This window comes from Carcharodon carcharias, chromosome 31, assembly GCF_017639515.1.
Source record: "Carcharodon carcharias isolate sCarCar2 chromosome 31, sCarCar2.pri, whole genome shotgun sequence".
NCBI classification, from domain to species: domain Eukaryota; kingdom Metazoa; phylum Chordata; class Chondrichthyes; order Lamniformes; family Lamnidae; genus Carcharodon; species Carcharodon carcharias.
This window is the reverse complement of record NC_054497.1, coordinates 6,480,775-6,502,275: the sequence shown is the minus strand read 5'-3', so window position 1 is coordinate 6,502,275 and position 21,501 is coordinate 6,480,775. Positions and strand designations below refer to the sequence as shown.

General features: G+C 45.6%; 1 protein-coding gene across 2 annotated transcripts in view; it reads right to left on the bottom strand.

Moving 5' to 3' along the window:
• Positions 1–3,271: 3,271 nt before the first annotated feature.
• The window catches only part of rcn3 (reticulocalbin 3, EF-hand calcium binding domain), a 28,575-nt gene continuing 10,345 nt past the window's right edge, over positions 3,272–21,501 (bottom strand). Inside the window, exons 4-7 of one of the 2 annotated variants that reach the window (XM_041177943.1) lie at positions 14,955–15,127; positions 11,076–11,136; positions 9,292–9,491; positions 3,272–5,147 (exon numbers count right to left, since the gene is read on the bottom strand). In XM_041177943.1, coding sequence (XP_041033877.1) covers positions 5,043–5,147; positions 9,292–9,491; positions 11,076–11,136; positions 14,955–15,127 — 539 coding nt within the window. In that variant the 3' untranslated portion in view covers positions 3,272–5,042. Of the gene's footprint in view, positions 5,148–6,770; positions 8,594–9,291; positions 9,492–11,075; positions 11,137–14,954; positions 15,128–21,501 lie in introns of those variants that run through there. The other variant, XM_041177942.1, reaches the window with a different exon arrangement.

Here is a 21,501-nt window from a genome sequence, read left to right as displayed (position 1 = left end):
CTCTCTGCTTCTCTTAGAATGAAGTTGCTGCCATTCGTCGAAACATGTGAACTGTGTATCAAGAGAATAAGCTGACACCTTGTGCAGGACACATTAGCTGTTGTTGCCCTCAGTCCCTGGGTCGGGATGGGTGTGAGGTGTTGAGAAAAGTCAGCATAAGTTTAAAAAAATTAGGGTCACTAAAAGTGACTTTTATTAGCGCGCATTTTAACAGCATGTGGAGACAGTGAAGCCATCTCCCAGCGGTCCAGGCTGACAGACACATGACCATTTTTTGTGTTGAGGGCGTGGAAGCAGATTCTCAACCGTCAGTGGCCCCCCTGCAAAGGAAGGGCAAATGGGCTAAATCAGCCCCTCTTATTTTTATTCTATGTAATGACTGAATCTCCCCCCCCCGCCCCCCCCAAAGCTGATGCAGTGACAACAGCATTCTGAGGCTGAGATCATGAGATGTTTGGACACTAAGGGAGCCGAGGGTCATGGGAATCTGGAAGGAAAGTGGGATGAGGATTAATTAAATAGGTGCAGCAGGCTTGAGGGGCCAAATGGCCTACCCCAATTAAGTTATGTTCTTAATCCTTGTTGTTTTCCAGGTGTTACATTTGAGTGTTGGCAAAGCTATTTGACTACAGGGAGCATCATAGCTGAGCCTCAACGGCCATCCAGTAAAACACAATCTGGTCATTTATCAGACAGCAGACAGTGGGAGTTTGCTGTGTGCAAACTGGCTGCTGTGTTTCCTATGTTACAAAAGCGACTATGCTTCACAAGGACTTAATTGGCTGTGAAACACTTTGGGACGTCCTGTGGTTGTGGAAGAAGCTTTTGGAGGGTAATGTTAATTGTCCAACCATGGCATTGCTGGTCGAGTCAGTCCCTGAGGCGGAGACCGGGGCCTGAGAGTGAAGATGAAATAATCTCGGTCGAGTTGTTGCAGTGCAGTTAAAGACCGAAAGTCCTTTTCACTTTGATTGTGGTGTCTCCCACTCCTAAAGTGCCCACACCCTCTATCATCAATGTGATTAATTAATTACATTTGCAGGGAGGGGGAAATGGTATAACAAATATTTTGCAAAGGACACACAGAAAAGTTCTTATTTTTAATAAAAGATTTATTGACAAACTTGACTTTCTTGTCCTAAGCACAGAGACTGGTCCGCTAACACAGCGAGACATCATTCCCACTTGTTTATCTTGCATGCAGGAAGATCGAGCAGTGATGAGCAAATCCAATGAACCTGTGAGGTTCGAAGCGGCTTGGCATTCTTCCAGCACCCACCCCGCTGCCCCACTAGGTCTCCCCCCACCCCGGCTCCTCCCGACACTTTGATGCTGATTCTTACTGGGGCACAGTTCCAAAGGTGCAGACTGCCTTAATCCACTTATGAACTTTCTGTCAGTGGTAACTGAACCAGATTGCAGCCTCCATACCTGCTTTCAAATGGTCACTGTTTAGTAATCAGGAGCAGCAAGCCTGACTGATGTTCTGTCTCCTCCCAAGCCTAGATTGTGGCCAACCCTTCAGGAATTAAAGCTGTGAGCACACCTGGGACGATAAGTCTTAAGGGCAGCTTTAAAAAAATTTATGTTGACTTGTGGGGTGCTTGGAGGTCATCTAATAAACCTCCAGGAATGCATCCAACCCAAGTTGGCAACCTCACTAGGAAACCTTCAGCTCTAAACAACAATGAGCAGACTGTAGGCTCCAAGCTGGGATTGAGGGAAGGTTTGATAGCGGTGTACAAGATTATGACAGGTTCAGGTAAGATAGACAAAGGAAAGCAGTTCCCAATAGCTGATGGTATAAGGACTGGAGTGGGGGGGGGGGGCGGTGTGGTACATAGATTTAAGATTTTGGGCAAGAGATGCAGTGGTGGGGGGGGGGGGGGGAGAATGTGAGAAAGAACATTCTTACGCAGCGAGCGGTAATGACCTGCAACTTGCTGCCCTCAAGGGTGGCGGAAGCGGGGACAATACATGATCTCAAAAGGAAATTAGATAGGCATTTGAGGGAGATAAATTTGCAGGGCTGTGGGGATAGATGGGGGGAATGAGACTGATTGGACTGCTCTACAGAGAGCTAGCATGGACTTAAGGGATCAAATGGCCTCTTCCTGTGCTGTAATGACTCTACGTGAGGTGAGTTTACTGACAGAAGCTTGTGCCCTTGACGCAAATTGGACTTCAGCATGGTCCCAGCATGGGGAATGTGCCTCACAGGCCTCTCTGCTGCCAGGGCAATGGATTTTGAGGGGTTGGGAAAAGTCAGGGGCTCAGAGTCAGTCTTAAGTGAACAACAGTGGCTTGTGTGTTAGAAACAGAGTAGGGCAACAGGTTGTTAAAGCCGTCTGCACAAGCGCTGAAGATGATTCCTGCCATTGAGAAATGTGCTTTGAAGCTGCATTGAAATGCCGAACAATGGGAAATAAACCCCCCCCCCACCCTTCATGTACTTCAGGGCCCTGAATATTACAGCTACCCTAGGAGCAAAATCAGGAAGGACAAAAGGTAGAGGAAATGTGGAGCTCTTACCCCAGTAAGACTGCTGCTGGATCCATTGAAAATTTAAGATGGGTTTAAGATAGCTGTTTGTAGCATACATTAATGATCTAGACATGAATGCAGGAGGTATGATCAGTAAGTTCGAAGATGATATGAAAATTGGTGGTAAACAGTAAGGAGGAAAGCCTTAGTCTACGGGATGATATAGATGGGCTGGTCAGATGGGTAGAACAGTGGCAAATGGAATTTAATCCTGAAAAGTGTGAGTGATGCTTTCTGGGAAGACTAACAAGGCAAAGGAGTACACGATGAATGGTAGGATCCTAGGAAGTACAGAGGATCAGAGGGCCCTAAGTGTGCTTGGCCATAGATCTTTGAAGTCAGCAGGACAGGTAGGTAAGGTGGTTAAGAAGTCATATGGGATACTTGCCTTTATTAGTCAAGGTATTGAATACAAGAACAGGGAGGTTATGATGGAGCTGTATAAAATGTTAGGCCACATCTGGAGTACTGTGTGCAGTTCTGGTCGCCACAGTATGGAAAGGAGAGGGTGCAGAGGAGATTCACCGGGATGTTGCTTGGGCTGGAGCATTTCAGCTATGAAGAGAGACGAGATAGGCTGGGATTGTTTTCCTTAGAGCAGAGAAGGCTGAGAGGGGACCTGATTGAGATGTACAAAATTATGAGGGGCATAGATAGGAAGAAACTTTTCCCCTTAGATCTATGCCCCTTGGTTACTGACCCCTCCACTAAGGTAAGGGGCAGGAGGTTTAGAGGGGATTTGAGGAAAAAAATTTCCACCCAGAGGGAGGGGATATCTGGAACTCACTGCCTGGAAGGGTGGCAGAGGTGGGAACCCTCGAAACATTTAAGAAGTATTTATATGAACACGTGAAACACCGTAGCATACAAGGCTATGGGCCAAGTGCTGGAAAATGGGATTAGAGTAGATAGGGGCTTGATGTCTGACACGGACATGATGGGCCTCCTTCCATGCTGTAAAACTCTGTAATAGATTTATGTTGGGTATGGGACGGGGGCAAAAGGTGAGTAAATGGAGTTGAGGGACCGATCAGCCATGATTTAACTGAATAGAGGAACAGGCTCAAAGGGATGAATGACTTAATCCTATTACCTAATTAGATAAGCGTAGGTTCTCAATACTATTAGTATAAGTAGAGAGGTGTCCCATCATAGGTTCAGCTCCACAGGACATAGGAAATAGCAGCAGGAGTAGGCCATTCAGCCCCTGAGCCTGATCCACCATTCAACAAGATCATGGCAATCTTCCACCTCCATTTTCCTTGCACTGCGTCTAAGCTAAAAGGTGCTACTTTGTGTGTTATTGTTCCACAATCGTTACCAGGGACTCTTGAGTTAACACTGTCCTGTGCTCAAACACAAAAAACGTTAGAGCTGGCCATGATGTCAACTGGCTATTGCACATGGAATACTGCATAAATAACTGCTGCCTAACAGCATTTGGCCAGCACTGTGATGGGAATGGGTGGTTGCATCACAGAATCGTACCATGGGTCAGATTGAGTGATTTTATTTTCTCTTCAGGAGAGAGCTAGATCAGCAAATCCTTGCACAGATCTTGAGTGACCCTGGGACTAAATTACACAGCGTCCACAATCCTTTCGGAACCCAGTGTGAGAAATAATGTTATATCTTAACTTAGCTTATAAAGTTTTAGCTCGGTTGAGCTACGGCGCTTCATTGAGGAGGCAGTTGTTGGGAACGAGTTATTTGGGGAGGGGATTGGTGGAGGGGGGCGGTGGCGGTGTGTGCGTGAAAAATCCTGCTGGTTTGCACCAGATCAGAATCTTGATGCTGGGGACTGGAACGGTTTCTCTAGGTGACCCTGTATCAAGATCAGCTCTGCCCATCTGATACGGGAGGGTTAGATGCAGAGTTTTTTAAAAAAAAAAGTGGGCCAGAATTTGTTGCCCTTGAGAGCCAACTACATTGCTGCGGGTCTGGAGTCACGTGTAGGCTATGGTTCATGGTTCACTGAAACTGGCTTTCAATTCTAGACTTTATTAATTGAATTCAAATTCCACCAGCTGCCATGGTGGGATTTGAACCAATGTCCTCACAGCATTAGCTTGGGTCTCTAGATTACTAATCCAGTGATATTACCACTACACAACCATCTTCCTCGTAACATTCCCTTTACGCTATGCCAACAATGTCCCAACCTCACAAGTGATGGATTCCTCTCTTCTCTCCTCCACTCCCATCCAATCACCCGCTCCCCTCTCCATTCCATCAATTCCTCCCCCTAAATTAAGCATGAGACTGCCAAAACCATCACCCCCTAAACCTGGCTCCAACATAGCTCTCAGAAGTGGTAAAGCAGCGCGATGTCAAATGTATCAGGACCAACGGCTGCGACAAAGATCTCCATTCAAAGAAATAAATTAGAGATTACAAGAATTCAGGCAAATTAAAGACCCCCCCCACCCCCAGATTACAGGAAACTCTTACAAACAGCAACAGTGGGACGAGGTGCACTGTGAGAGATCGTGCTTGGACTAAAATTCATCATGCTTGACCATCATCTCTCCGTAATCTGTAACAGCACTCCCTACGAATCTGCGGTAGTTCTCCAAGAATTCTTCTTTTGAAAGTTTGCCATCCTGACATACAGAAGCAAGACTTCACGTTAGAAAAAGCAGTCACATCTGCTCAAAAAAAAAATCATAATTCTTCAGCTTAACCTCCAATGGACAGTTGACAGAGGAAAAAAAAATTCAATTAATTCTCTGTAACCGCCCCCTACAATAGTCTTAGTGAGGTCCATGTGGTGTGAATTAATATTGTAGTTTGGAGTGTTTTTTTTTCCCCATTCCTTCGCCTCCCCAACCACCCCCCCCCACAACCCCCACAGCTCCTACGCCTGTTGCTGGGGATGGGGAAATGATTTCTCAGGCCTGGTTATATGTTAGCACCTTACACCAGGGGCCATTCTATATCTGCACGTACAGCAGAAAAGTTCAGGCATCAACTGAGTATCTTACTGACACGGTGTAAGGCTGCGTTCCAGCCTGCTAGCGGGGTGACGAGTTATTCACTGCACCGTGTTCGGGAATGGGAACCCAGGCTGAGCTGTACCCCCTGCTGACACACGACACCAAGGTCAGCATTGGCAACTCTTTCCCCCTTACTGCTGAGATCAGCACCTCCCAGCCAAGCCCAGGTACAGTATCCACTCCTGGGAACCTCCAGCTCTGCAGTGCTCAGTATCGCACAGTGAGGTTCACGAGTTTTCATTATCAAAGTGAATTAGTGTCTGTAACAAGCTAAATATTGTCTAATTCAGATGAAAAAAAGGTGGCGCTAACGCAAGCTGTGCACTCCATATCCTAGATATCTCCAGATAATTAAGGAAGCACCAAGAAAAGGGTAGGTTCTTCTTAGGGGCAGGGACAAGTGGTTGTAAAGGCCCTAGCACCTTTGTACACATTTTGGGGTCAATACCAGAGCAACATTTGAACCCACCCAGTATATACAGGTGGGTTGTTCAATAGACTGGTCCTGCTTTGCAGCAATGCAAAGCCTGGAAACACGAAGGGAAAATTGGGTAATCCCTGCTTCTCTTTGCCCCCCCCACCACCACCACCACCCAATCTCCCTCCCTCCAAGGCTAACCTTTTATTAATAGCTGGCTTCTTGTCTGCCCCCTAACAGCAAATATTGGATAGGAATTCTGCTCACAAGAAAGAAGTAGAATATAAGGCTACAATCATTTAGTCCTGACTACGGTATCTGGCTCCAGAAGTCAGATTAAACAAACACACATACATTAAACCGTCAGTGGAATTGAGCGACAGACGAATACCTTTCAAACAAGCAGCATGGGCAAAAATAAAAAAAAAAACAAAAATCAAATGGGACCCTAAACAAAATAAATGCCCCCCCCCCACCCCCCGCTCCTGTCCCACCCACATTATCTGTGTGTGTTGTGATGTGGAGGATATCTTTCCTCATCAGTGAAGCAATTCTCACCATTGAAGCCATAGCAACCCCCTCAACTTCAGACACGTCACTAACTGAAACTGGATGTGCTGTGTTATGATGCCGCACTGGTCCCCACAGAGGACAAACACCATCCAGTCTCTAGCTGGCAAACTGGTTGCCACACACACAATAATGCATTACAGGTTTGCATTCATTAATTGGAATACATTCCTCTTTCTCAGACCCCCCCCCACCCCTCTTCACCACTCCCCACCCACCACCCCCCCCACCCCACCCCCCAACCTCCCCTAACAAGCAGGAAAATTAATATCAGTCAAGACATCCCATCAACAACAAAAAAAAAGCACTGAATTAGGTGAGAGACATTTCAACTAGCTGGGTGTTAGCAGCACTTGCAATTCATTCAGGTTGATGAGCGCTTTGGAAGTATTCTACTGATGCCAAAGCAATTATTCCCCTCCCTCTCCTCCTGCTCCTGAAGGCACAGATTCCTAGCCATAGTCAGGTTCATGAGGGACCAGCACACTAAAGCGTCTCACCCGAGTGGTACTGGTTCATGTCAGAACATAGAAAATGGGCAGGCCATTGCACCACCACTCCGGATGTCAACCCAGGTCTTTCCAGGTGGTGAGTTTGCTCCCCACCCTCTCCAAAATGCCTAGAACAACTGTAGTTCCATCCCCACCCCACTTCACTGCTATCGAGCAGAGCTCAGCAGAGCTGATTATTGGCCTCTGTGGAGGGTCAGTAAGCTGTACATTTACAATACCAGGCCGTAGTAGGTATCAGTTTGACTCGAGGAAGTCAGTGAGGCCAAGGGCAGTGTTGGCACCAGGATTTAAGCAGTGCTTAAAACCTGTGGTTTGTAACCCTTCAAGCAGTTTATGCATTACACATTCTGCCCTCAAACTGGGTTGTGCCTAGGGTACCCTAAGCTGAACGACACATGGAGTAAGGTAGTGGGGTGTCCACAGGTCTGTTACTGCTAGGGGAAAGAACAAAGAGTGCTACAAAGGAATATGCTTTGGCAAGATATCAAGGTTGGATTTTCAATTTGACTCCTTTCTCGAAAACTGGCAAGCTGCTTACAGAAACACACCAATTTTAGTTCCCATGGAAATCAATATTGAGCATTTAACCCGCAAATTGCCATTTTCCACCCGGGCAGTGAGCTGAAGATCTACCCCCAAGTCATGCAAGATTAGTGACTATGCCCTTGGTGCCCTCTTCACTGGGACCCTCACCATAAGACCACTGCTTACTTGGACTCTGCCAACAGGAGGCACAAGGTCTTGCATGCCCGCTGGGCACAGAGGGGGAAGCACCTGGCAGCAGTTGGACATTTCCAGACTTCACCTGCTAGGATGGAGGTATCTGATTGGGTGCAGCAAGCAGTGAGCTTCCCATCAAGTTTGCCCCTGCCACGATACTTCAGCGATCGTGCGCAGGACCTCGCCCAGACTGAATGCTGATTTTACCCATTAAACCGAATCAAGGGGGTTGTTTTGAAACCAAAGTTTTAAAAGGAAATGCCGGGGTCCCTTCTGGCAGGAGACGGAAGGCAAGAATGGCACAAAGTGGAATATTTCCATGATGGAGAAGGGGCACTCAAAAAAAAACCCAACAAAACCAAGAATCCCAAACCTTTCCTGGGATAAATTAATCCAATTACAATCCCACCAATAAATAGATGTCAGATTTAATCCATTACTGGGACATTTCATTGTCCCATTTATGGTAACCAGTCAGATGGGCATTGTATTGGGTTCTACGCCAGAAGAATAGGGGGACCCAATTTTTTGGGGGTGCAGGGGCAACTTGATGGAAATTCAGTCCTGCAAGACGAGGGTTAAAAAAAATTAAATATAAACAATTAATGTTTTTGATCACAATTCGAATTATCCATGTCTTGGGTTAGCCACAAATAAAATGTTGCAATTTCTTCAGGATTTGGTGATTCTGATGGGTTCATTGGTGGGAAACATTGAATCAAGGATCAGAGCTCGTCGTGTTTCCGTGTCAGATCCTCCCCGTAATTGGTCACTTGGCTGCCAACAAACATATTCCAGTTGTCTAAAATCTCCTGCTTTGTCAGTTTATCATCCTGCGAACAGACACCACAAAGAAGACAGCAAAAGGTTAATGGGGTTGGGGGGGGGGGGGGATTAATTGGAACAGTACAATTCGAGTTTCGTCCACGAATCTCACCTGTGCCTCAGGATCTTTCTTACGGCAGGGAAGGAGGCCATTCAGCCCATCATGCCCATGCCAGCCCTTTGCGAGAGCCACCCACTTGGTCACACTAACCACCCCCACCCCTGCTCTTTCCCCATCGCTTGTGAGTAGCGCCTGTTGCCATGGATGTGTGGACAGGCAAGAATACGAGAGGAAGGGGCAAAGAAAGAACGCAGATTAAAGGATAAGGGGGCAAGGCAGCGAGTATATACAAGACAGCGTACACAAAGTGCACACAAACGCACAGGATATGAGAAAGGGAGCGTCAGCAAGAGAGGAGAAGGTACAACAGGAAGGGAAGCTAGAGCAGGAGTGACAGGATAGCAAGTGTGAACGAAACAGCATGTAATAGATAAAAGGTGTGCACGGAAGAGAAACATTTCGAGTGCCAAAGAGGAGAGAGAGTGGCGATAGGGGGAGAGAGAGCGCAAGACACAGAGGATAGGAGAAAGGGAGGTTATTATGAAAGTGGTTGGGGGATTAGAAAGGAATGATTGGGTAAGCGAAGGATAAGTAAAAGATTTCAGTGGGGTCTCGCGATGCGAGCAACAACCGATGAACTCTGACCTGGTTTTTATCAGACTCATGGATAAGATGTTTGGCCTCGGACTCTGCATGATCATAATCCCCGGGGAGAATCCAACGTTCAATCTCGCTGTGGTCCATTTTTCCATCTTTGTTTGTGTCACGGAAGTCTCGGAACTGCTCCTTTTCATTCCTCACCCATTCGGGTTCTGGCTCACCTTCTTCAGGTGTGTACATGTCACCTGTTGGAGACAGATTACAGAAAGAGGGTTACTGGCTGCATCACCTCCGGGTGTTGACATTACCGGTTGAACATTTGAGGCCAAGTCATCAGCTAAAGGACTGACACTGGGGGTGCAGGTTAGTAAGGAAGAAAAATATATAACTAGCTATTTCATAAATGTCAAGATTTTAAAAGTAATTTTAATTAACCAGAGATTATTGACAGAATCTATTGCTCTGAAGAAGAGTCTTATGGGCTCGAAACATTAACTCTGTCTTTCTCTCCACAGATGCTGTCAGACCTGCTGAGTTTTTCCAGCATTTTTTGTTTTTGTGTCTATTGACACAACTGTGTCAGCCAATGAGTTAGAAGCAGGGCATCCTTGCAGGACTCAGCAAACAGTCAACAGAGTCTAATTAAACATCATTCTACAGCAAACAGTCCACAGAGTCTAATTAAACATTGTTCTACAACAAAGCCTATAGAGTCTAATTAAAAATCATTCTGTAGCAAACAGACTACAGAGTCAATTTAAAAATAAAAAGCCTCTATAAACTGCAGCAAACAAAACTCATGATTGAAATGACAGTAATGTCTCCCAATAAAAGTAGGTCGCTTTCTCCAGCAAAACGCAGTGTTTGGCAGGGGGGATAGTTACATAATACAAATTGTGTGTGTAAAATCAATCCCAGTTACTTACAGCAGTGCAATCTACAGATGTGACTGGGTAATTTTCCTCTGTCAATCACATCCATTCTAGCTGGGAATAGTGGCGTTACTATCCTCCTTCAGTTACTGTGCCTTAAGAGGGTATTGGCAACCATAGACTTCCATTGGATTGGTCCATGATTATGCTTGGCAAAGTACTGCAGTGGTTTGCCATTGTCTTCTGCAGTATGGCTGACCAAGAAACTCTCCCACTCTTACCACCTGCCATCAGACATATTGGAAGGATTTACAGGCTGATAATTAGGCTGTTTGGCCACAATATGAACACAGCTCCTGGGCCATAAAGACCTGAAGTGAGACTTGAACCCAGAATTTCTAGCCCAGAGGTAGGGATGCTACCCACTGCACTGCAAAACCTCTAGTATCACTACATTTAGCCTCAATTAATTCATAAAACATACACTCAACTGCAACGCTGTCCCACACCCCCTCGGATTGAAATTCAGCCTGGATGTTGGTCTAGAGTTCCAAATGGACAGTTTCAATCCAGCACTAAAACTGGTATCCCACATTTTTCGGGTGAGACCTTAAGCCAAGGTCCTGCTCTTCCAGGTGGATGTAAAAGATCCTGTGGCACTATTGTAAAGAGGAGCAGGGCAGTTCTCCCTGGTGTCCTGGCCAATATTTACCCCTCAATCGACATCACTGAACAAAAAAAAAACAATCATCTGGTCATTTACCCCACTGCTGGTTTTGGGAGCTAGCTGTGCGCAAATTGGTTGCCTCATTTCTTACTTTACGACACTTCAAAAGTCCCCACTGAGAGAGAATATTAAGAAAAATTAAAATATTGAACAAGCGTTTAAAAAATTAATCCAAAATTATGGTCATCCTGAGTTGAAACTGCAGTGGAAGAGAAAGATAAGAATCTTACTGATGTATTCTTTCAAATCAACCATCCCATCACCATCTTTGTCGATGTCTTCAATGGTTTCCTAGAGAGAAGGAAGATGTTAGCACTCTTCTTTCACAAATTCAATCACAGGATTATGTGGTACAGGGCGAGGCCATTTGGCCCAAGCAGTCCCTCCTGGCTTCAGTGGATCACAGGTATTTGGATGGGGTTCTCAACCTACTGTTGCTGGTTATATGGTGCAGATGTTAGGCCCAGAACCTGTTTTGAAAATGCTGTAGGTTTAAAGTACAGGGGTGGCTGTGGCACAGTGGTAATACCACTGGACTAATAATCCAGCAAGGCCCAGACTAATCCTCTGGGGATGTGGGTTCAAGTCTCACTGTGGCAGCTAGTGGAATTTAAATACAAATTATTTTTAAAAAGTCAGCCTCATGACAACAATTGTTGTAAAGCCCCATCTGGTTCACTAACGTCCTTTAGGGAAGGAAATCTGCCCATCCTTACCTGGTCTGGCCCACATGTGACTCCTATGTGGTTGACCCTGAAATGCCCTCTGGACAAGGGCAGTTAGGGATGGGCAATAAATGTTGGCCTAGCCAGCGACGCCCAAGTCCCATGAGCGAATATATATAAAAAAAAATTGGAGCCACACAACTTGGGAGTAAACTCAGGAAGCACATTAGGGGAGGGAGTGGCATAGTGGTGGTGTCACTGGATTAATAATCTAAAGGCCTACAATGAACTCTGCAGACATGGGTTTACATCCCATCCTGGCAGCTGGTGGAGTTCAGATTCAATCAATGAATCTGAAATTGGAAGCCAGCCACCAGTAATGGTGACCATGGAATTAGGATTAGATGTAAAAAAAAATGCCCTTTAGGGAAGGAATTCTGCCATCCATACTTGGCCTAGCCTACATGTGACTCCAGACCCACAGCAATGTGGTTGACTGCCCTCTGAAATGGCCTAGAAAGCCACTTAGTTCAAGGGCATTTAGGGAAGGACCAGTGACATCCACATCCTACAAAAGAAATAATCAAATGGCAACATCACAGAAGGAGGCCATTCGACCCGTCATGTCTGTGCTGGTTCTCTGCAAAAGCATCTCAGCTAACCCCACTCCTGAGTCTTTTCCCAGCAGCCCTCCAAATATTTTTCTCTTCAGGTAATTATCCAATTCCCTTTGGAAAGCCACAGTTGAATCCACCTCCACCACACTTTTAAGGCATGCTGGTACACAGACTGTAGAGGGAGCTTTATTCTGCCTCTAACCTGTGCTGGATTTCTCCTTGGAAGTGGTGAATTTTTTTTTTCAAAAAACAAAGCAAAGCAGTCTCGAGATCTGGCCACCCTCCATTACCCTCGAGAAGGTGGTGGTGCCTCCTTGAATCTCTGCAGACCATGTGGTGTAGATACACCACTGAGAAGGAATTTCTTCTCTCAAGAGGGTCATTAGTCTGGAATTCTCTTCCCCAGTGAACAGTGGAGGCTGCGAGTCATTGAATATATTCAAGGCCAAGTTAGACAGATTTTAGATTGACGCGGGAGTTGAGGGTTATGGGGAGAAAGGAGCCAAGGAGTTAAGATCAACCAGTTCTTATCGAATGGCAGAACAGGCTCAAGGGGCTGAATGGCCTACTCTTGCTCCTGCCTCTTACATTCACTCACAGTACTTTGGACATTAAAGTAACCATTCTACTCCCAGCTACAGAGATCCTTCTCGTTGAAGGACTGACACATTATTTGCTTTTAGAAAAGTAAACTGAAGATTTACCAGAAGACGACTGGGGACCAGGACTTGCAGTTATGTGGCGAAACTGGGATTGTTCTCCTCAGAGCACAGACTGTTGAGGGGAGATTTAATAAGGTGTTCAAAATTCTGAAAGGTTTTGATACAATAAATTGGGCGAAACTGTCCATTAGCTGCTAGGCATAGGACACAGGTTTAAGATAATTGGCAAAAGAACCCCGAGCAGAGGTGGATTGCGGTAAAGTCCCGCCATTCACGACTTCCCCTTTTGCGAATTCGCTTATCCGCGCAAAACTATTTATTTGCGCACCACTTCACCCATTGCGGGCCCCACATGTTCACTTCTCCACGGTTTTAAAAATAAAAAAGTAGAAGCCATTTTTAGAAAATGCCAAAAGTAAGCAAAAAAAAAAAACCTGCCTCAATAAAGCTTCAAACAAAAAAGGGAAGGTGTCTGTGACATGAGGAGAAAGTGCATGTGCTTCATCTGCTGTGGTTTCCACACCGGCGTCCCTCATTGCTGAGACTTCATTCCTGATCAGTCCACCTCCAACCTCAAATAAAGTACTGCAAGTGTAGCAAATCTTTCTCGTTTTATTAACCAATTTCTCCAGTGAGTTTCTCTTTAAATTTATTTCTCTTGCCTTTAATCTTTTGCACATGTAAAATTTTAGGGTGGCTGGAAATGATCGAATTGACTCCCATCGTAAAAGTACGTTCATCATTCAAAATACCACTGTTTGCGAAGTTTCGTGGGAACGTGACCCCCCACCCCCAACAAAATGGTGGGACTTTACTGTATTTTTAATTTAATAAACAGTGAGTTGCTCTGAGCTGGAATGCACTACCTGAAAGGAGCAGTTTTCAGTAGCAATCAAACATAGTTCTCAAGGGACCATAGGCATCTCTCTCTCTATTAGAGAGACACAATTGATCATCTATAGCCTGAGAGACACCATCTCACAAGCACAGGGCAAGGTGAGGAGGTAGGCCCCTGTGAGCTACTATAGCTGGCATGGGGACTGAACATGCATCATTGGTGTCACTCTGCATTACACTCTAACAGTCTAGTCAACTGAACTAACTGACTCCTAGGAAGGATGCAATAGTAACTTAAGGAAGGGATTTGGACAAATATGTGAAAAAGTTTGCAGGGCTATGGAGAAAGAGCAGGGTGGTGCAATGAATTGGACAGCCTTTTTCAAAGGGCTGGAATACACTTGGTGGGTCCAATGGCATCCTTGTGTGCTGTAAGGTCCTATATACCAGCCGCTGCTGCAATTTGCCTCCAGCTGTCAAAACAGTTCCGGAGTTTAACCAGTCACTGACACAGACAGACACAGGTAACCAGGCCAAGAACTGGTATCAATCCCGCCATGTCCTGGTGTTGCCACTCGCTATGCTGAGTTAGCTAGTCTCAGCCAGGACACTTGTGACCCAGGGAGGGGAAATAGGTCTGATCAACATCCAGTTATTGTTGCTGGAATTAGTGTGCTGATATTGGGTGGAGCTAGGATCGGGCTTACAAATGATACTGTTAGCAGTGGCTGAGTCAGTAGCATGCTTGCCTCTGAATCACAAGACTCACTCCAGGGCTTGTGCAAAAAGATACCCTGACTCTTGAGACCAGTACTGAGGGAATGCTGCACTGTCAGTGATGCTATCTTCCAGGTGAGATGTTAAACCGAGGCCCTATCTGCCTGTTTGGATGGATAAAGGATCCCATGGCACTACTTCAAAGAAGATTAGGGGAGTTCTCCCCAGTGTCCTGACCAATATTTATCCCTCAATCCACATTAAAAAAATAGAGATGACCTGGTCATTATCGCATTGCCGTTTGTGGGAGTTTGCCGTCTGCAAATTGGCTGCTGTGTTTGCTACATTACAACAGTGACTACACCTCAGAAAGTACTTCAAGTGTGTTGAGATGTCTGGTGGATGTGAAAAGTGCTACGTAAATGCAAGCCCTTCTTTATCTTTCAAAGAGTCTACACCCGACAGACATGAAGAACAGACGCTTGAGTGGGACACCAGGACCGGTCTGCAAAATATGCCCCAGGAAGGAATCCCTATCTTCAAGAGATAAAAGCCCAAGAGGAAAACTGAAACAAAAAAGCAGAATTTGGCATGTCACCATCCTTGCTTACTGTGACTACAATGCTCTTCATGTAATCAAACTCCTCCGGGTGAAGAAACGCGGTGAACTCCTCTCGCGTGGCGATCAGGTCACCATCTTTGTCCGCCATCTTGAATCTGCGCTCATCTCTCCTAAACATCTTTTTGTAAGCCTCCTTGTCCTCCACATCGTTGAATTCTTCACCTGGAGAAAGGAATAAACGCCAAGATGACAAGAGTAGGCGGGGAGACCTGTTGCTACTGGCAAGTGGCGAGGTCATGAACCATAAAATAATTGGTAGAGGAACAAAAGGTGATGGAGAATTAAAAAAATAAATAAACATAGTGAGTTGAGATCTGGAACGCGTTGACCGAAAGGGCGGTGGAAGCAGATTCAATAGTAACTTTCAAAAGGGAATTGGATAAATACTGCATTGGAGGGCTTATGGGCAAAGAGCAGGGGAGAGTGGACCTAACTGGGCAACCCTTTCAAAGAGCAGGCACAGGTCTCCTTCTCTGGATGATGTGGTGATAATTTGTAACATGCTTTAAACTAGATATGTCTTTTCTTCTGATGAAATCCTGGTGTGAAGGTGCAGCCACCCCCCCTCGATGCTGGGCTCCTGTTCCAGCTGTGCCCAAGTGAGCACTCATGATTAAGCGACGGTTCATTCGAGGGTCAAGAGTAGAGAGTATTGTAGCCCGATGGGGTTTACAAGGCGATGAAGGGGGTAGATTGGGTTTGTGCAGTTTGTTTCGATTAGGGTGAAGGCTAATGGAACGCTATCCTTTATTACGAGGGGAACTGAACACAAAATTAAGGATGTTATGCTTCAGTTATGCAGGGCATTGGTGAGACCACATCTCGAATATTGAGTGCACTTTTGGTCTCCTTACCTAAGGAAGGATGTAAATGTGTTGGAGGTGGTTCAGGGGAGGTTTGCTAGATTAATACCTGGAATGAGTGGGTTGTCTTATGAGGAAAGGTTGGACAGACTGGGCTTGTTTCCACTGGAGTTTAGAAGAGTGAGGGGTGATTTGATTGAAGTTTACAAGATCCTGAACGGCCTTGACAAGGTGGACGTGGAAAGGATGTTTCCTCTTGTGGGTGAGTCCAGAACTAGGGGGCTCTGTTTTAAAATTAGGGCTCTGCCCTTATAGGACAGAGATGAGGAGAAATTGTTTCTCTCAGAGGGTTGTGCAACTTTGGAACTCTCTGCCTCAGAAGGTGGTGGAGGTGGGGTCACTGAATATTTTTAAGATGAAGGCATCATGCCTAAAAAGAATCAAAGATTATCGGGATGGTGGGAGGTAGATGGGAATGTGGAATTCAAAATAAAAACAGATCAGCCATGAGTATCATCCCAGAGTCAGCAAAGAAACCTAGTCACAAAAATACTTCCAGTAGAAGCAACTGGGACAACACTGCATCCAACCCTCAACAAGAGGAAAGAACCGGAAGATGAATAGACTGCCAGCCTGTACACTGATTCACTGAATTCATCCATGCGATTGTGGGCTCTGCTTAGCACCTCATATAAAAGAAAGCACCTGGTCATATTAATCAGGGCCAGAGTAGTCTCCTGGACTATTTTCAATCTCCCGACACCCACCTCTACAACAAATGGACCTGAGGATCAGCCAGAGTCCTGTCTACACTGTCCCTACCAGACCTTGAAACAAAAACAGGAAGGACTAGTAGCTATTGGGAACAGAAACACTGACTGAAAACTCTCAAATCCCACCTCAATCTGCCACTATCTCTTACATAAAAGTAAACGTGTGATGGAATTAAGGAGAAAAGACACCATTCCAAAAATAAGATATAGAACGAATAGACTACGAGACAGCCCAATCCCCTACTTTGTAAAACTCAAAGACAATGTAAATGTTTGGGAATTTAATGAACTCAACCTGACAACATGTGATCTATAGACCTTGATACAGAACAGAGTGCTGTCTGTCATTTTCATTCTGTAAATTCAGGAGATCTGCATTTTACATTGTACTGTAATTACTTATAACTTTGAATGTTGATAATTGTGTGATTTTTTTATTGTTTTGTATTTTATTTTTATTGTAATGTTGTCTATAACTGTTATAAATGATTACTTATTTTATTTGTAAGACTGTCACAATTCAGCACCTGCTGCCATGAGGATTTTTCAATAAACCAATCGAAAAAAAATGCTTAATTCAGCGGAGAGCAGTGATCGAAGCTGGGAAAGTGCTTCAGTGACAGACAGGGCGCTACCATAGATCAGAGAGCACTTGACCATGCTTCCCACTAAATATGCAGCTTGCCCCCATTTGAGTGCTATTGCACTTGCCCCGATTAGGATCCTACCAGACATTATATGATGGATCAAAGACCTAGAGCTTGAGTGATAGAGTGAGCATACATCAGGTAAAGACAGAATTTTAACAGTCTAGAAAGGGAGAAGAGCAACAGAAAAAGAGGCTTTAAGAGTACAGACTGAGGGAAGTCTTGCTACAACTGTCTAGGGCTTTGTTAAGACAACCCCAGAGTGCTGTGTACAGCCTTGGTTGTCTTATTCAAGGAGGGATGTACTTGCTTTGGAGGCAGTTCAGGGAAGGTTCACTAGGCTGACTCCTGAGATGAAGGGGTTGCCTTATGAGAAAAGATTGAGCCTATATTCAATGAAGCTTAAAAGAATGAGAGGTGATCTTATTCTGGGGAAGGAGTATTTGCCAGGGTTGATGCTGTGAGGGTGTTTCCCCTCATGGGGGGAAGTCTAGAACTAGGGGCATTGTTTCAGAATAAGTGGTCTCCCATTTAAGATGGAGACAAGGAGGAATTTCTTCTCTGTCATTAATTATTGGAATTCTCTTCCCCAGACAGCAGTGGAGGCTGGGTCACTGATTATATTCAAGGCTGAGTTAGACAGATTTTTAACTGCCAAGGGAGTCAGGGGTTATAGAAAACAGGCAGGAAAGTGAAGTTAAAGCCACGATCTTATTGACTGGCAGAGGAGGCTCGAGGGGCTGAATAGTCTACTCCTGCACTTATTTCTTCTGCTTGGTAAAGTTAAGAACATTCATGAGAAATGAACCACAAAGGAGACAAATGACCACTTGCTGATGGGAGATCTTCTAATCATTTTCCTACAATAAAAAAACCACGTGTGAATTCTCTGCTCCTCAAATGAGGAGAGTGTGAGAGGATGTCCCTGAGACAGGCAGTCAGCAGCACCTAGAGGAGAGTGAGAGAGGAGGACCCTGGGACAGGCAGTCAGCAGCACCTAGAGGAGAGTGTGAGAGGAGGTCCTAAAGAGCGGGAGGTTACCTGTGAGGGAATGGACTGGTTGTCTAAAGAGCGGGAGCAGAGTTTACCTGTGATGGGATGGAGTGGAGTGGAGCAGAGGGTGGGGGTGGGGGCGGGGGCGGGGGCGGGGGGGGGGTGGGAGCTGTATAAAGAGTGGGAGCGGAGTTTACCTGTAAGGGAGTGGAGTGGAGGGGAGGGCTGTATAAAGAGTGGGAGCGGAGTTTACCTGTGAGGGAGCTGGTTCTCACCCAGACAGTCGGTGGTACTGGAATTCGAAAGGAGTGACGTCAGGACAAGGGAGAGAGCTGATTGGTACGTAGTGGGTAAGTGTTTTTGTTTCCTCACTTTAAAGTGACATTACAGAAGACCATAAGACATAGGAGTAGAAATTAGGCCATTCGGCCCATCGAGTCTGCTCTGCTATTCAATCATGGCTGATAAGTTTCTCAACCCCATTCTCCTGCCTTCTCCCCATAACCTTTAATCCCCTTACCAATCAAGAACCTATCTATCTTGGGCTGGTCAGAGTCTCAGCATTTTTTTTTAAATAAAAAGAAAAACTAAATAGTTTTCTGCCTGGCTTAAATTTAAGGAAATAGCCTTTTAATTAAAACAAACAAAAATTGTGGCAAGGGAGCTCAGTCCCGTGTGTTGTACGGTCTGCAGCATGTGGAGATTCTTCGACACTTGTGGCAGTCTGGATGACCACATGTGCAGGACGTGCCACTGACCCAGACCAGCTTGAGCAATGGTTTCAGAGCTCGAGCGTCCAGCTGGAGAGACAGCGGCACATCCAGGAGGCTGGGGGTCACGTGGATAGCATGTTTTTAGATGTGCTCACTCCGCAGCTTAAGGAAGTGCTGCCAGAGAGGGAATGGGTGACCACCAGTCAGAAGAAGGGAGTCGGGAAAGCCCCGGAACCATCGTTCTGTGCTGGAAAGCGGTGAGGGCGAAGGTTCGTCTGGAGAGAGCAGCCAGAGCCGAGTTCATGGCACTGTGGGTGGCTCAGGTGCACAAGGTGGGGAGGAGTAAGAGTTCAAGAGCAATAGTGGTAGGCGACTCAACAGTGATGGGTGCAGCCTTTAATGCCACCATCGGCACCTCCTTCAGCCAGTAGCATCACCATTAACACCCCTTTGTCCTTTTGTTCATGACACCTTTGTCAATCTCTCCTTTGCCTCCTATCCAGCTTCCCCTGCTCCACCTCACTTAAACAGTATAAATTTCATCACATTTTTACTTGTCTTTAGCTCTGAAGAAGAGTCATACGGACTCGAAACGTTAACTCTGTCTTTCTCTCCACAGATGCTGTTAGACCTGCTGAGCTTTTCCAATATTTGTTTTTGTTTTCAATTTCCAGCATCTGCAGCATTTTGCTTTTAACTGGGATCGTCTTAGTGTGAAAGGCTTAGAGGGGGCGGAATTCGTAAAGTACATCCAGGAAAGGCTTTTGAGCCAGCGCGTAGGAAGTCCGAGAAGAAGAGGCAATATTGGACCTAATCTTAGGGAATGAAGCCGGGAAAGTGGTAGAAGTGTCAGTGGGGGAGCATTTCGGGGATAGTGACCATAACTCTGTACGATTTAAGGTAATTTTGGAAAAGGACAAAGATGGACCGGAAATAAAGGTCATGAACTGGGGGAAGGCTGATTTCAATATGATAAGACAGGATCTGGCCAAAGTGAACTGGGAGTGGCTACTTGTAGGAAAGTCCACATCAGACCAGTGGGAGTCATTCAAAAAGGAAATAGTGAGAGTTCAGGGCTAACATGTTCCCTTGAAGGTGAGGGGTAGAACCAACAAGTCCAGGGAACCCTGGATGTCAAGGCATATAGAGGTTTGGATAAGCAAAAGGAAGGAGGCTTATGGCAGATACAGAGGGCTGAAAACAGTGGGAGTCCTAGAAGAGTATTAGAAAAGGTAGGGGGGGGGTACTTAAAAAGGTAATTAGGAGAGCAAAGAGGGGGCATGAAAAAACACAGGTGTGCAAGATAAAGGATAATCCCAAGGCATTTTATAAATATATTAAGGGCAGGAGGATAACCAGGGAAAGAGTAGGGCCCATTAGGGACCAAAGTGGCAATTTGTGCATGGAGCCAGAGGACGTAGGTGAGGCTTTAAATGATTACCTTTCATCTGTGTTTATTATAGAGAAGGACGATGTAGGTGTAGAAATCAGGGAGGGGGACTGTGATATACTTGAACAAATTAGCATTGAAAAGGAGGTATTAATGGGCTTAAAAGTGGATAAATCCCCAGGCCCAGATGGGATGTGTCCCAGGTTGCTATGTGAGGCAAGGGAGGAGATAGCAGGGGCTCTGACACTATTTTTCAAATCCTCTCTGGCCACAGGAGAGGTGCCAGAGGGCAGGAGGACTGCCAATGTGATCCAATATTCAAGAAGGGAAGTGGGAATAAAGCAGGTTAATTATAGGCCAGTGAGTCTAACATCAGTGGTAGGGAAGCTATTGGAAAAAATTCTGAGGGACAGGATTAATCTCCACTTGGAGAGGCAGGGATTAATCAGGGATAGTCAGCATAGCTCTGTCAGGGGGAGATCATGTCTAACAAATTTGATTGAATTTTTCAAGGAGGGTAGTGCAATTGATGTAGTCTACATGGACTTCAGTAAGGCTTTTGACATGGTCCCGCAAGGGAGACTGGTCAGGAAGGTAAGAGCCCAAGGGATCCAGGGCAATTTGGTAAATTGGATCCAAAATTGGCTTAGTGGCACAAGGCAGAGGGTGATGGTGAAAGGTTGTTTTTGCGATTGGAAGCCTGTGACGAGTGATGTACCACAGGGACCCTTGCTGTTTGTAGTGTACGTTAATGATTTAGATGTGAATATAGGAGGTATGATCAGTAAGTTCGCAGATGACACAAAAATTGATGATGTCATAAATAGTGAGGAGGGAAGCCTTAGATTACAGGACGATATAGATGGGCTGGTAAGATGGGCAGAGCAGTGACAAGTGGAATTTAATCCTGAGAAGTGTGAGGTGATGCATTTTGGGAGGGGCTAGGGAATACACAATGAATGGTAGGACCATAGGAAGTACAGACGACCAGAGGGACCTTGACGTACGGTGTCCAGGAGGCAGCAGGACAGGTAGATAAGGTAGTTAAGAAGTCATATGGGATACTTGCCTTTATTAGCTGAGGCATAGAATATAAGAGCAGGGAGGTTATGCTGGGACTGTATAAAACGTTAATTAGGCCACAGTACTGGAGTACTGTGTGCAATTCTGGTCGTCATACTATAGGAAGGATGTGATTGCACTGGAGAGAGTACAGA